At 37.7% G+C, this 14,794-nt stretch overlaps 1 protein-coding gene across 1 annotated transcript in view; it reads left to right on the top strand.

Moving 5' to 3' along the window:
• The window catches only part of LOC119419604 (glutamate decarboxylase 1), an 18,759-nt gene extending 4,499 nt beyond the window's left edge, over window positions 1-14,260 (top strand). The window contains exons 5-17 of the mRNA XM_037686955.1: window positions 603-845; window positions 951-1,041; window positions 6,206-6,318; window positions 9,519-9,634; window positions 9,756-9,835; window positions 9,910-9,964; window positions 10,322-10,438; window positions 10,519-10,583; window positions 12,582-12,660; window positions 12,745-12,894; window positions 12,980-13,087; window positions 13,242-13,331; window positions 13,496-14,260. Coding sequence (XP_037542883.1) covers window positions 603-845; window positions 951-1,041; window positions 6,206-6,318; window positions 9,519-9,634; window positions 9,756-9,835; window positions 9,910-9,964; window positions 10,322-10,438; window positions 10,519-10,583; window positions 12,582-12,660; window positions 12,745-12,894; window positions 12,980-13,087; window positions 13,242-13,331; window positions 13,496-13,669 — 1,481 coding nt within the window. The 3' untranslated portion in view covers window positions 13,670-14,260. The remainder of the gene's footprint in view (window positions 1-602; window positions 846-950; window positions 1,042-6,205; window positions 6,319-9,518; window positions 9,635-9,755; window positions 9,836-9,909; window positions 9,965-10,321; window positions 10,439-10,518; window positions 10,584-12,581; window positions 12,661-12,744; window positions 12,895-12,979; window positions 13,088-13,241; window positions 13,332-13,495) is intronic.
• The last annotated feature ends 534 nt before the right edge of the window (window positions 14,261-14,794 follow it).

Genomic DNA, 14,794 nt, shown 5'->3' with positions numbered 1-14,794 from the left:
TATATATATGTATGTATATAGGTAAAACGGTATAAAAAGTTAAAAATCAAATCACATATTTTCACATTTGAGTTTTTATAAAATATTATCTGATAAGGCTTTATTTTGTTGTTAAATTAGAACAAAAAACATAAATAAAATATGAAAATAGCATTAATTGTTTGAATGCATATTGCCCTTCGTCTTGTATACCAAGTCTTTAAACTGTTATTTAATTATTTTTGCAATATGGGAAAGCTTGGTGTTTGAGTCTGGGATGAGTCTCAGCTACTACCACACCAGGTTCTAGCCCAGTATCTGTAAAACTGGCAGAGCTAAAGAAATCTTTGTGTTGGGTATTGTTGATTAGTTGTGGCGGCCATGTTGAACTATTGACTCTGAAAGTTAATCAGTTTCAGTCGTACATCCATTGATTACTTTCTGAGAGTTTTGTTAAAGTATGTTGACTGGTTCATAAGATGTTTTGCTAACAGACAAACAAACTTGCACACATTAGGCCTTTGCATGATCAAGAGCAAAAAAATCCCAAAAATAAAAACCCCAAACAAGTTTTTAGATGAAGTTACATAAAAATATAACTGTTCTAAACTCTTGTCCTGCAGATCTGTTACCTGCCAAAAATGGAGAGGAGCCCACCATGCAGTTCCTGCTGGAGGTCATGGAAATCCTCACCAGCTACATCAAGAAGACCTTTGACAGATCCACCAAGGTTCTGGACTTCCACCACCCCCACCAGCTGCTGGAGGGCATGGAGGGCTTCAACCTGGAGCTCTCAGACCAGCCCGAGTCTCTGGAGCAGATCCTGGTGGACTGCAGGGACACCCTGAAGTACGGAGTGAGGACAGGTAGGAGGCCTGAGGACTTCTTGCTCTGATCCATACCTCTTGTTGGTCCTCACGAACATTTTTTATATTGTTTGTGCTGCTTTGTGGTGTCTTCATCTACATCAGGCCACCCCAGGTTCTTCAACCAGCTGTCCACTGGGTTAGACATCGTGGGACTGGCAGGAGAGTGGCTCACGTCTACAGCCAACACCAACATGTGAGTGTTGTTAAATCACAACGTGTCTGCTCCTGTTCGCTTCTCAATGGTCCATGAAGAGGAGAAGCTGGCTTACGGCGACGTACAGTGATCACTATCTTTAGCTAATAAACAAAAGGAAATAAAAATGCACCGGCTGTCAATCAAGCAGACAAATAAAGAGCCCAAAGAGGGTGTTTGCACAGCGACACCCCCGCAGTGTTGTCGATACACTGGCCTGCTTGTATCGGAGGTGACATATAATTCAGCCCTGCAGGAAAAATAAATTGCATATTGATTAGCACTCAAACACAGGGTCTCTGTTTTGTGTTATGTGAGTTTTTGTGACGTAACAAAGTCAGGGAGGGAAAAACCGAGCATCATATCCACCTGATAAGAGCAGCCATCAAGGCTTTGAGGCTGCTCGGTGCTTGATAATAATAACTATAATCAAGTTCAGAGGGCCGAATCATAGTTACACATTTACAGTAAATTAAACCGTGCAGTTGCAGATGAAGCCCCTGTTTTAGTTATAAAGAGGCAAGTCTTCAAAATCCAAACCAGTTTCAATCTTTAAATCAAAGGCCTGGCACTAGGAATGTTTATCACCCGCCACATTTCATTCACAATTTATAAATTAGGATTATTTGACGGTGAAAAATGACAGAGTTGCAGTCATTTTAGTCAAACTTTGAAATCTGTATGTTGCATGACGACTCTCAGCTACTGCCCCAGCTGATCATTTCGAAAAAACTGACTGACTTTCAGCCCTTTTTGTGTTTTCTAAAGTCAGTTGGCTATGGCAGCCATCTTGAACTGGGCTGACTCCAAAAGCCAGTTTGTTGTGGCCATACACTAAAAATTACATGCTTCATTAAGATTTGTCCAGTAGCAATAAAAATAATAATAATAAATGAATAGTTTGACTAAAAGTGTCGACCAAACTTCATCAAGGTGATTTATTGCTGCATCAACTTTTTGCTAATTTTTATTGTCTGTCCAAACAGGTCTCACTTATAAATGAATCTTTGAGGCTCAATGTGATTTATTTGTATAAATAAAGGTTGAATGAATGAATGAATGTAAAGTAAAAGCCTTTTTCTTAACAAAATCACCTGAGAGTCTCTGATTTCTCCGATTTGGCCATTTTTTAATAATCCCCTCTTCTTAGTTAAAGCAAGACAATTTTAATTTGAAGGTGTCAATGTTGAAAAAATAAGCTGTTGAAGCTGAAACAAAAATATTTATTAATTCATTTTTATTGTGGTCATTGACCTAAGAGAAAATTATTAAAAATGTTCTAATGAAGTCCCTTTAAAAAGTAGCTTGTCATGCATAATGACTTTACCAAAGGTTATTCAGGTAATTTATTCATGCATTACTGGTCAGTTATAATCAATATATGATGATAAAAATTGACTTTACTGTCTGGAAAGAAAAAATGCACCTCATCTTCCTATAACATACGAGTCTCATGACTTGTAAAACGTTTTTACAACTATCAGAGCCAGCTTCTTTTTGACAGCAAGATTGTTTGAAAAGTAAAGTTTGGGTTTTCAAGGGTTCTCGGCTGCTCATCTGATCAGACGCCAGCTGCTTCGGTCATCATCTTTCCACCAGTTTTACAACCTGTCACCTTTAATGAACATCACTGTGGAGGCCTTGAACCTGGGAGGCTGCTTCCACTCTAATTTATCTTTGTTAATTAGTTCATCAACCTTAATTATCCCTGGTAGATATTGAGTGACACAAACAGAGTGACAGTCACATCCCAGTCCTGCATAACCCGAGTGATGGAGATGCATTAGCATGAATGAAGCAGTTAAACTAACGTGTAACATCTGTGAAGGGACAACGGACTTGTTTACGTCTGTTCTGCACAATTCTCCGTTTGTGTTGAGGATGCAATGTACAGCAAGCTGTTTGTCTATTTATTTGACATCCCCAGTAGCATTGTTGTCGCCTACATGTTCACAACTCCACTAGTTTGGTCTCACCAGTAAAACTTTTTGTTGCACTATTCAACAAACACTCTTACTAGCAGCACTTTTTTGACAATCATTTGTACTTCTATCCAACGAGCTGGTGCAGAAATTATATATTAGTCGTTAATTTTTCTAGTGATGTCCCAACTTCAATTAAAAAAAAAAAAAAAACAGCTATCAGAGTCAGAGAGATTTATTTGTCATACACACCACATGTGGTACATGAGGTGGGATGACACTATGTACACAGGGTCCCAGTTACATCCAACAAAATCACAAATTGTAAAGAAAAACATTAGTAAGATCCGAGTCATGAACTAAGAATATACTACATTCATTAAACTAAGAATACACCTACAGTACAAAAACAATGCGCCAAAACAACAGCAGCATGAACATGAGTCTGTGTGAGCAGATGAGAGCTAATGAACACAGCAACATGAAATAATCAGCAGCATGAGATCAGCAGCACCCATCAACAATCAAAGTGGCATTACAGTGATTTTTCCTTTTTAGAGATTCATGAGTCTAACAGCCTCAGGGTAGAAGCTGTTCCTCAGTCTAGTGGTTCTACACTTAATGCTCATCAACCTCCTTCCTGAGGGGAGCGGGGCAAAAAGTGTGTGCTGGGTGTGTGTGGTCCTTCATGATGCAGGTGGCCCTCTTCCTACATCTGGAGGTGTAGATGTCTGTGATGGTGGGGAGACTGACTCCAACAGTCTTCTGTGCAGCCTTCACCACTCTCTGCAAAGCTGTTCTTTCTGCAGCTGTGCAGCCTCCATGCCACATGTTGATACTGGAGCACAGGATGCTCTCCACTGCACACCTGTAGAAGGAGGTGAGGACTGAGCTTCCTAGTCCAGCTCGTCTCAGCCGCCTGAGGAAGTAGAGTCTCTGATGAGCTTTCTTGATCAGGCTGGTGGTGTTGTTGCTCCAGCTGAGATTGTCATTCAGGTGCACACCCAAGTACTTGTAGCTGGAGACCACTTCCACCATAGATCCTCCTATGTTCGCGGGTGTAGGTGTGTTTATTCCTTCTGAAGTCCAAGACCATCTCCTTTGTCTTTTTCACATTGATGTGAAGGTTGTTCTTCTTGTACCAGCTCTCCAGGTGTTCCACCTCCTGCCTCTAGCTGGACTCATCATTGTCGTTGATAGTGTCTCATCACCACCCGTAATAAAGCTAAATTTAGTTCCATTAGTTGACTAGTGTCTTATTGGCTAGTTAGCAATGCCAAAAAATACTATAGTTGGCTATTTGAAAAGGATTTGGCATATAGCTTTACTTAGCCTAAATGTCAAAATGTGAACTAGATAACTTGCAATGGTAAATTTAGTAGCACTTAGTGCAACTAAAGTTGGAGTTACCTGTTTACTAGTAATGTTCAAAACTCTCACTAGCTGATGGATTTATACTTTTTTGGCTCATAACCCTCATGTGTATTAAATATTTTCTTCAATTTGTCTCTTTAATACAATGGAAATATTTGTGTAACATAAATACTTAAAACCTGTTCTTTAATAGTGTTACTTTTAAACATGGGGTATTTTTCATTCACTACACACTTAATAAACAACATTTTTAATTTCAACTTCAAAAAATTACAGTTTTGAGAAAATATACAGCATCAAAAACCACTTTAAAACTTTACCTATTCACATAATGAACATAATAAATGTGTTACTTCTTCAAATAATTACAGAAAACTCTTTACATAAAACTGAACAGCATCAGAACAGTAGTAGTCAGACCAAGTATCAAAGATTAATTTGTAAACTGATCAATGCCAGAACATAAATAGTGGGTGGGCCAGCGGGGGGTGTCTGGAGGTCCTCCTCCATAATATTTTGAATCAAGTAGATGTGCATTTTGGTGTATTTTATAATGCTGTTAAACATCTATGTAGTTGCAAATTAAAAAAAAAAAATCTATTTTGGTGGACCCCAAGCACCGACTCGCAGACCTCCGAGAACCCCAGCTTAAGAACAACTGAACTAGAGCACCCAAGATGTCAACTAGTGAGCTAATTAATGTGCCCCAAAATGTCAAGCAATTGATTTGTGCACCTAAAATATAGACTAGTTACCTAATAAATAAAGTGTAATTTAGTCTGACAAGTTGACATGTACTCACTGTTGACCATCACTAGTTATTATTTGGTACAATCTGTGTTGACCTGTAGGGAATTATGATGCTTACTAGTTAACTTATACTGCTCACAGTTGTCGACTACTTTAGACCAGTGTTCTAATAGTGCATTAGGCTTTAAACTTCTGCTCCAACTAGTTAAGCAGAAGAGCCACTAGTTAATAAAAAGGTGTTACTAGCAAAGAGCGTTTGTTGAAGTTATGCACCAAAATTTTGAATTAGTGCAAAAAATGACACAACATGAAGGATATGGTTTAAATTAATAATACACAAAGGGATTGCCTTAAAGCATTGAGGCACAAACACACTGAAATCTTCTGACTCATTTACCGGCTTTGCATGAATGGACAACGTACTTATGTAATTAGAAGAATATCAGCATGGAAATAATGGATGAGTCTCCCTGTTCTGCAAAACCAAACAGACTTCTGTGATGCAGAACACCTTCAGCACGCCTGGATTATTTGCCTATGCTGTACAAAGATAAAAAAAAAAATGTATGGCACTTGAGGCAGCCTTGTTTTTGTGAACGTAACAGCAGGTCATCATCATCAGTTCGGCACAGTTTTAATTAAGTTATGGGTTTTTTGTAAAGAGAGAAAGAAAATAAAATTGTGCTTCTTGCTCAGTATTAATCTCAGACAGGTTGGAAAATGCAAACAGATGTTCGTAAAGAACTTTTTTTGAAGACATGCATATCTACAAATTATGTGATAAGGGATAACGCTCAGCTACTACCACACCAAGTTTGTGATAAATCTTGGTAAAACTGGACGGATTTTAGTTTTTATGTTTTCAGTAGTTAATTATCTGTGGAAACCATCTTGAATCAGGCTAACTCCAAAAAAGGTAAATTTGTAGATGTACATTCAATGAATACTTTTTGAAAGTTTCATTAAAATCAGTCACCTGGTTCATAAGATATTTTGCTAACAGACAAATAGATGCATGCAAAGATAGGCAATTATAGTTGTTTATTATGGCGGATGATAAATATGTGCTGTGCTTTTTATCACATTCACGTGTTTTTATTTTTATTTTTCTGTTCTAGGTTTACTTATGAGATTGCTCCAGTGTTTGTGCTGATGGAGCAGCTGACGCTCAAAAAGATGAGAGAAATTGTTGGCTGGCCAAACGGAGAGGGAGATGGGATATTTTCTCCAGGTAAGACAACAAGCTCTGAACAAGACTGAACATCTGAACCTTCTGTGCAAGCATCTCACTCTTCTTTGCTCCTTTATGTGTGGATTTATAGTTTCCTGTGACAAAATAATCTTCATTTGATGCAAGAATTCTGATAATGAATGGAAAGATGGCCAAACCGTTAAAAAGCAGCTGTGCACGATCAGTGTTGATAATAGAAAGCTAAACAATGAGTCAAAGGACACGTGAAAACTGTCAGGAAATATGATAGAAGAGCAAACATCGTATGAAAGAGGAGGCGGGTGCTGGGACAGGAAACAGGAGACATGAGGACAGAAAATTAAACAAAGACACATCAGAGTTGAACAGGAGAGCAGAAATAATAAAGACCTAACATGATAAAAATGCACTGGTAACACCGGCTCTTAAAATGTTTTAGTTACAGTAGAAGCTGCACTAAGAAATTTTTCCTTAAAAAGTAGTTCAATATAGGAATGAAACTTGTATAAGATCAAGGAAATAAAGTAAAGTTATATTTATGTGAACAGCCCTATTTAAAAAAATAACGATGCTTGTTTTTGAGCTGCTGGATGAAACACCAGAATTTATTTACATGACTTTTTTTTTTTTTTTTTTTACATTAACCTACTAAATATGAAGAGGTTTTTCTTCATTAAAACGTTTAACAAAGTGATCACTCAGATGACTACAAATAGCGATTTTATTGACACAGACACTCCCTGGACAGTCTCACAAGTACTTTGAAGTTGCGTCCATCTGACAATATTTTTACCTTGAACCTGTTAACACATTATTTGTTAACTAACACTTTAAGGCACTCACTCGGGCTGACCGGAGCACATACTTCTCAATAATACAATGACAATAATGATAGCAATATGTAAATAGAGAAATTGCATTTCCTGCGAAAATGCAGTGTGAATGCTTATTGCTGAAGAACTTGCTGAAAAACAGCTGACATTAGCTTAAAACATGCTGAAATATGTTGCTGCTGTTAATGTTGCTGCTGGTCTGTTTCATTGTTGATGTGTTCATTCGTGCTCATCTGCTCACACGGACTCATGTTCATGTTTGTGCTGATGTTTGACGTAATGTTTTTACGTTATGAGTGCTTAGAGTATATTTAGTTGATGTTTTTCTTAGTTCATATCTTAGATGTTATTACTGTTTTTCTTTTACATTTTATTGTTGGATGTAACTGGGACCCTGTGTCCATAATTTCGCTCCACCACATGTACCACATGAGGTGCGAATGACAATAAAGAAACTCTGACTCTGATATAGCTGAAATTAAAAAAAAAACAAGCCCAAGTCAGCAGAAGAAAGCAGAAAGAACAAATATTTGTTTAATTAGATTTAAATAAGTAGAAATGGGCACAAAACATTGGGAAATTAGCTAAAAAAGCTGAAATTACCAATAAAAAATACAAAGAAGCTGAAAAGAAGCTGAAAAGGCAGAAAGAAGCTTAAACTGCCAGGAGGAAGTAGAAGGAGCTGAAATTAGCTTTAAAAAAGTAGAATTAGTTGAAAAAGTTAATTTTAGCACAAACAGCTAAAAAGTAGCCAAAATAGCAGGAAAAAGCCCAAACTAGCAGAAAAAAGCTGAAAGGAGCTGAAATTATTAGAAAGAATGTAATTAGGCTGAAAGTGGCAAAAAATACCACAAAAATTGAATCTATCTGAAAACAGCTGAAATTAGCTCAAACATGCTGAAATGCTATAAAAAAGGCAGCTGAAAAGCTTGAACAAGCTAAAATTAACTGAAACTAGCAGAAGAAAGCTGAAAGGAGCTGAAATTAGTAGAAAGAATGTAATTAGGTTGAAAGTAGCAGAAATGAGCACTAAAAAGTGATTATCTGGAAAATGCTTAAATTAGCAAACAACAGCTGAAAAGTAGCAAAAATTTTCAGAAAGAAGCTTAAATTACCTGAAGGAAGTGGAAAAAGCACATTTTTACTGAATTAGGCTGAAAAATGTTGAAATGAGTGAAAAAAAGTGGAATTAGCTGAAAAAGCTAAAATTAGTATTGAAACAGCTCAATAGAAGCTGAAATAGCAGAAAAAGCTGACACTTGCATAAAAAAGCTGAAAGGAGCAAAATAAGTTACAAGAAGCACAAAATTGTTGTAGATGGCAGAAATAATCTAAAAGAATAACAAAACAGCTGACAAAACAGCTTAAATTAGCTGAAAGTAGCTGAAAAAAGTTTAAATTAGCAGAATGAAGCTGAAAGAAGTTGAATTGGAACAAAATGTGAAAGGAGCAGTAAAATGTAAACAGATCTAAAGATTTTAAGTATGTAAAATGAGCTCAATTCATTTTCTATGAGAAAAAAAGTGGCAGAAAAGGCTAAATATTTCAAAAAGCTAAAGTTGCACCAATACCAAAAGCCATCGCACCCTTCTCTTGAACGAGCTGAAAGTTGTGATGTACGATTTGTTGAAATAGCACTGAAACTGTGGAACAAGAAAGATGCTGAAAAACATATGGAAGAAAAGTGGATCAGTTATTGTGTGAATGCTTCATAAGCGTTCACACAATAACTGATCCACTTTAATTGGATTATTGAGCATGCATCAGAATATATAATAATACTTTTAAATTATCCAGCTCACAGGGTTAATATATGTATACATATGGCAGCAGCCATTTTGGATTTTAAAGTGGTAACCCAGGAGTTTTGTTACACCACACAGCCTCACACCAAAATGGAAGTTTGCACTGCACGTATTTTTCAAGTTATCATGCTCACAACATGGACAGATGGACAGAGAGTATTTCCATTTGCCCCCTTTGCTCCGCGATGGGGGACAAAAATGGTCATAAGCTGTGACACATCTCTAATCTATAAGGACATTTACGATAGCTTGAATCGCCTACACTTTCCTGGAATACAAACAAGACATCTCTTACTGGAATATTTTCTCAACCTTGTGCGGCATTTTCCACCCAGATAACCCTTAACCTCACAACTAAACACACTTTCCAACAATAACAGTTCCCAGACAGAATGACCCCAACAGCAGGACGTCAAGCATGTGCAGTCCAAAGTCTCAACTTTAGTGTTAAGGAGTCACACACAGAGATGCAGTCACCATGGCAACAAAACAGAAATACTACCAGATAAAGCCACGACTAAAGAGAAACACTTTGGTGTGTGCAATCCTTTCCTTCATTTCACCTCTGCTGGTTTTTTTTCAGGCGGTGCCATTTCCAACATGTACAGCGTGATGATCGCCAGATACAAGTTCTTCCCTGAAGTCAAGACCAAAGGCATGGCAGCCGCGCCGAGACTCGTGCTCTTCACGTCCGAGCTCGTTAGTCCAATTCTGCCCCTATTTCTGATCGCCAGCTGAGAACATGTACATAAACCTGGACAAGTCTGGGTGTTTTTGTAATCCAGTGTGGTTTGTGACCGACAGTCTTCTGTTCCTGCAGAGCCACTATTCAATCAAGAAATCAAGTGCAGCCCTGGGCTTTGGAACAGAGAACCTGATCCTTTTAAAAACAGACGAGAGGTTTGTCTTTAACTTGCAGGGCACGCTCAAAAAACACAACATTTTTAGATGACCCACGGCTTCTTCTTTTCCAGAGGGAGAGTCATTCCTGCTTATTTGGAGGCCAAAATAATTGAGGCCAAGCAAAAGGTAAAAATGTCCGCTGACGTTTACTTTGGCTCGTTCATTTCCCACAATCCATTTCTTCCTCCAGTCAGAAACACGAGCTGCGAGACTCCCTTTAAGTAAAAGAAATGCTCAGGGTGCTGAAGAAGCAAAAACACTCCTCTCACTTCACTTCTCCTGTGGTCTAGATCTTCTCTTTTGAAAGTAATTTCTAAAAAGCAAAGTGCAGATTAGAAAAAAAAAAAAAAAAGGAACACAGTTATCCCTCTAGCAGTCGGTGCAGACAAAGACGAGTGCAGAAAGAAATGCATCTGCTCATGCAGGGAATGAAAAGAAGCTGAAACTAATGATTTCTTCTTTTGTTGTGCTTTTGTCCTGCAGGGGTATGTTCCCATGTTTGTGAACGCCACCGCAGGTACCACCGTCTACGGAGCCTACGACCCCATCAACGACATCGCAGACGTCTGTGAAAAGTACAAGATTTGGCTTCACGTGGACGTGAGACAAGCTCCTCTTCTATGCACAGATTGATGTGTCTGCTCCGTCTGCTGTGGTTTAAGCTGCGTTGTGTTGTGCAGGCTGCGTGGGGAGGAGGTCTGCTGATGTCCAGGAAACACAGATACAAGTTGAATGGAATAGAGAGGTAAGGAACTAAATGTGGAGTCATTTTGACTCCTTAATGTTCATCGGTTTAATTATTATTATTATTATTTTTATTTATTAGAAATGTATTCATTTCATAAAAAACAAAATAACTATATACAAAAGAAAACAAAAAATATATATACAATTAAAACGTAAAATGAAAGGCAGCAGAAGAAGAATAAATCTTACATCTCCCCCCTTTTCCCCCAGAATATATTCAAAGAAAAGTAATTTACAACAAAACAAAAAACAAAGCTAAATAAAAACAACATCAACTCAAACAACGATTTGTGTAGATACACATTATGCTTTTCCATATTCCTTCAGAAAACTAACTTTTATCATTCTCTTGAATATGTACATAGATCTGGCAGTTTTAACATCATCCTTCAGACCATTCCACAATCCTATTCCCTGAATTATTGTAGACCGCTCCTTCAAACTGGTATGACACCAAGGCTTCACAAACATCTCTATCCCCTTACGATAATAACCACTCTCCCTTTTAACTAAATTTACTTGGATATTACTAGAAGGTAGTATGTTTTTTTACCATTGTTTTACATTCGTTCTATATCTTTACCCGAACAAAGAAATGTAGTATCATCTGCAAATAAAACACATCTAAACAGTCCTGACACATTAACCAGGTCATTTATATATAAAATAAATAACTTAGGTCCAAGAACAGAACCTTGAGGTACTCCACATGTGATGTTACAAAGTTCAGATCTTACATAATTTATTTGAACAGTTTTCTTTCTTCTAAATAACAAGATACCCACTGTGATGCTAGCCCTCTAATACCATATTTATTTAGGTTTTCAAGAAGAATACTGTGGTCAGTAGTATCAAATGTTTTCTTTAAATCAACATACATACTAATACAATACTTTTTTTGATCAACAGCAGTTGTTATACGACACCAACTCCAAAAAAGTTGGGATAATGTTTAAAATGTAAATAAAAACAACATACTAATTATAAAAATTGGAACTGTACTTTAAACTGAACTTATTCAGTTACAAAAAAAAACAGAATTTGTAGATATTTTAAGTCTTGCCATTTGAACTTATTATATTAAATATTATTTGCAGGAATGGGCATTGCCCGCTGCCTTGCATGTCAAAGTTCTAAACAATATAAAAGAATCTTCATGTTATTAGCACTGAAATGTATCCACTACTTTGTGGGATATCTTGTGAACAGACACACAAACTCGTGATCACCTATGTTTCATTGTGGTGGGTGATAATCAGCAACGGCTAAGCATTGCCTTTAAAACTGAAGACAGTCAAATGTAAACATCAAGTTAATATCTCTTGTGCAAGCATAGAGTTGTTATTAAACTTCAGAATCAATTTTTATTTAAACTTATTGTGTGGGAATTGCTCTCTGCTCCCACCACACCAAATTTTAGCTCAAAATGTTTTAAAATGGCAGAATTATAGCCATTTTTCCTATTTAGCTCAGGTGGCCATCTTGAACTTTTTTGATTAGCATTCAGTATGTGTTGCAGACTGCCCTCAGCTATCACTATACCAGGTTGTAGTCCAATATGTGTAAAAATGGCTGAATTATAGCCGTTTTTTTTTTTTTTTAGCTTTGGTCAACTTGGGTTTTTGATTTGCACAATAAAATTTTTACTATGTTTATAAATATACTTATTTTTATATATGGCAGTTTATTTTTTTTTATAATAAAGAAAAGAGTGATTCCCAATCCACAAAATCTATTAGGGTAATATTAATAAAACTTGAAAATGAGCAGATTTAAACATAAGTGGGACACCATGGCAACCAATAAACCGCCATCATTATGCAAATATAACAAAACAAGCTCAGTCTCCAATTTTTAACCAGACTCTAAAATGTGATTTTCTTCCCTTGCAAAGACAAATATGCTAAAGTTTGCTCAAACTGAACTTATTGTTGAGTTACCCCTGATCCACACCATTCCTCTCAGCGTTGTGCTTCCTGTTTTTCCATCTGTGCAGGGCTAACTCCGTCACCTGGAACCCTCACAAGATGATGGGAGTGCCGCTCCAGTGCTCTGCTGTTCTGATCAGAGAGCGGGTGAGTCAGTGTGGAGTTTGCACATGCACTTATACTTATTTAGATGCACACAGCTTCCTCTCATTAACATTGTTTCTCCTGTAGGGGCTGTTACAAGGCTGCAACTCCATGTGTGCGGGTTACCTCTTCCAGCCGGACAAACAGTATGATGTGACGTATGACACGGGCGACAAGGCCATTCAGTGTGGACGCCATGTTGATATCTTTAAGTTTTGGCTCATGTGGAAGGCAAAGGTGTGCATTTATCCACTGTTGCTCTCAATGCTTCTATCAGCCACATGTTGGGTTGTAAAATCTTTTTTTTTAATCTAACTAAAAGGGAACAGTGGGATTTGAGCAGCAAATTGACAAGTGCCTGGACCTGGCAACGTACCTCTATGATAAAATAAGAAACAGAGAGGGCTATGAGATGGTGTTTAACGGAGAGGTAAGATGCCATTTTTCAAAAATCATGAGAATGACTGTATTTTCAAGTGTTTGAGTCAGATTGTGCTTGATTGATTGGATCACTTTGCTTTGCTGACACGGTGACATGGCAGTTTTCCTCAGTACACGTTACAAATGTTGTTTTCTCTTATCAGCCACAGCACACCAATGTCTGCTTCTGGTACATTCCACCGAGTCTGCGCCGCCTGCCTGACGGTGAGGAGAAACGTGAGAGACTGCACAAGGTAATGACTCAATTATCTGTGGGCTGGCCCTCGTTTCTACTTCCTCGCTTTCCTCACGCTGATTTATACACCTTTGCCCACACTGGAGAGGAAAACACACTCGAGTCTGTGTTTAGAGGTGAGAGCAAATATTTGTTTGTAATTCTGTGAAATGTCTGCAACAGGTGGCTCCAAAGATCAAGGCGATGATGATGGAGTCAGGGACCACCATGGTGGGGTACCAGCCACAAGGAGACAAAGTCAATTTCTTCCGGATGGTCATCTCCAACCCTGCTGCCGGCAGGTCAGACATCGACTTCCTGATCGCGGAGATTGAGCGGCTGGGCCAAGACTTGTAAAAAATAGTCTGGATAGGGTGTTTTTCGACCTAAAGGAGCAGTTCAAACCTTTTGAAGTAAAACACTGTGGAAAGGTTTGGATCAGTGACCTGTTGTAGATAGCTCTTTTTACAATCTCACTTTGGAGAAATAGAGTTCAAGTCTGAAGAGACAGATGAGATAACAGCAAGAGAGACACTAAGATCTGAGCAGATAACTCAAAACAACTCCAGTCTCCAAGATTGTTTGATGGTTAAGGCGAAAAACAATATTATGAACATTTACATTAACAAAAATTTTACATTACCAGGCTGTTAAAAAAAGAAAAAGCTTATTTGCAAACACAAATAACAACAAAGTCAGAGCACTTTCTGTGGGAATATCACAATATGGAACAGTCCTGCAATGCAAAATTAACAGCAACACAAAGGTTTAAAAAAAATAGAATTAGCATAAATGGTAATACCGTAGTCCCTCATTTATTGTGGGGGATCCATATCCTGAAGATCCGCAATAAGTGAAAAACTGCGAAGTAGGTATTGATTGAGAGTGATATGGAGATTGAGATTGAGAGTGCAGCCGGTTCTGAAAGTTTCAGAGCAATGAAGAGTCCAAGAGAGCAATGAAGAATCCAGAGGTTTTTGGGATTATAATTCTGTTTTGAGCTAACTACGCACGACTCTCTGAAGGTTTGGTAGTTCTCGACGGAGACGCTGAAACGAGTCAGAAAGGAACTACTCCGACGCTGATTCATCATCAACAGGTAGATGGTTCTATTTTGACCAAGTGTACCGTGAGAAGCTGAGATCGGACGGAGCGTGCAATTTCTGGTTAAACAGATTAAATTTCCCTCACATATTTCCTCTGTAAGATAAATCTCAATTTACTCTTAAACTCACCTCTCTCTCATAAATCAGTACAGATATTTTAGAAATATCTGAAGCAAAGTCCTCAAATCACCGCCGAGTGATTTGAAGTTCATTTTCTGTGAAACTGTCTGTTATTATTTTCATATTTTGCCAAATTAATGTAAATGTTTGATGTTAAACTTTGATTCTGAAAATAAATGATTCCATTCATTTGATGGGTCAAAGATAATAACGTCTCTCGTTCGCATTCCTTTAAATTCAATGCACGGCATTACAC

Source organism: Nematolebias whitei, chromosome 13, assembly GCF_014905685.2.
Source record: "Nematolebias whitei isolate Nwh7 chromosome 13, NemWhi1, whole genome shotgun sequence".
Classification (NCBI taxonomy): domain Eukaryota; kingdom Metazoa; phylum Chordata; class Actinopteri; order Cyprinodontiformes; family Rivulidae; genus Nematolebias; species Nematolebias whitei.
Note: the sequence above shows the minus strand (reverse complement) of the source record. Positions and strands in the feature narration are given on the sequence as shown.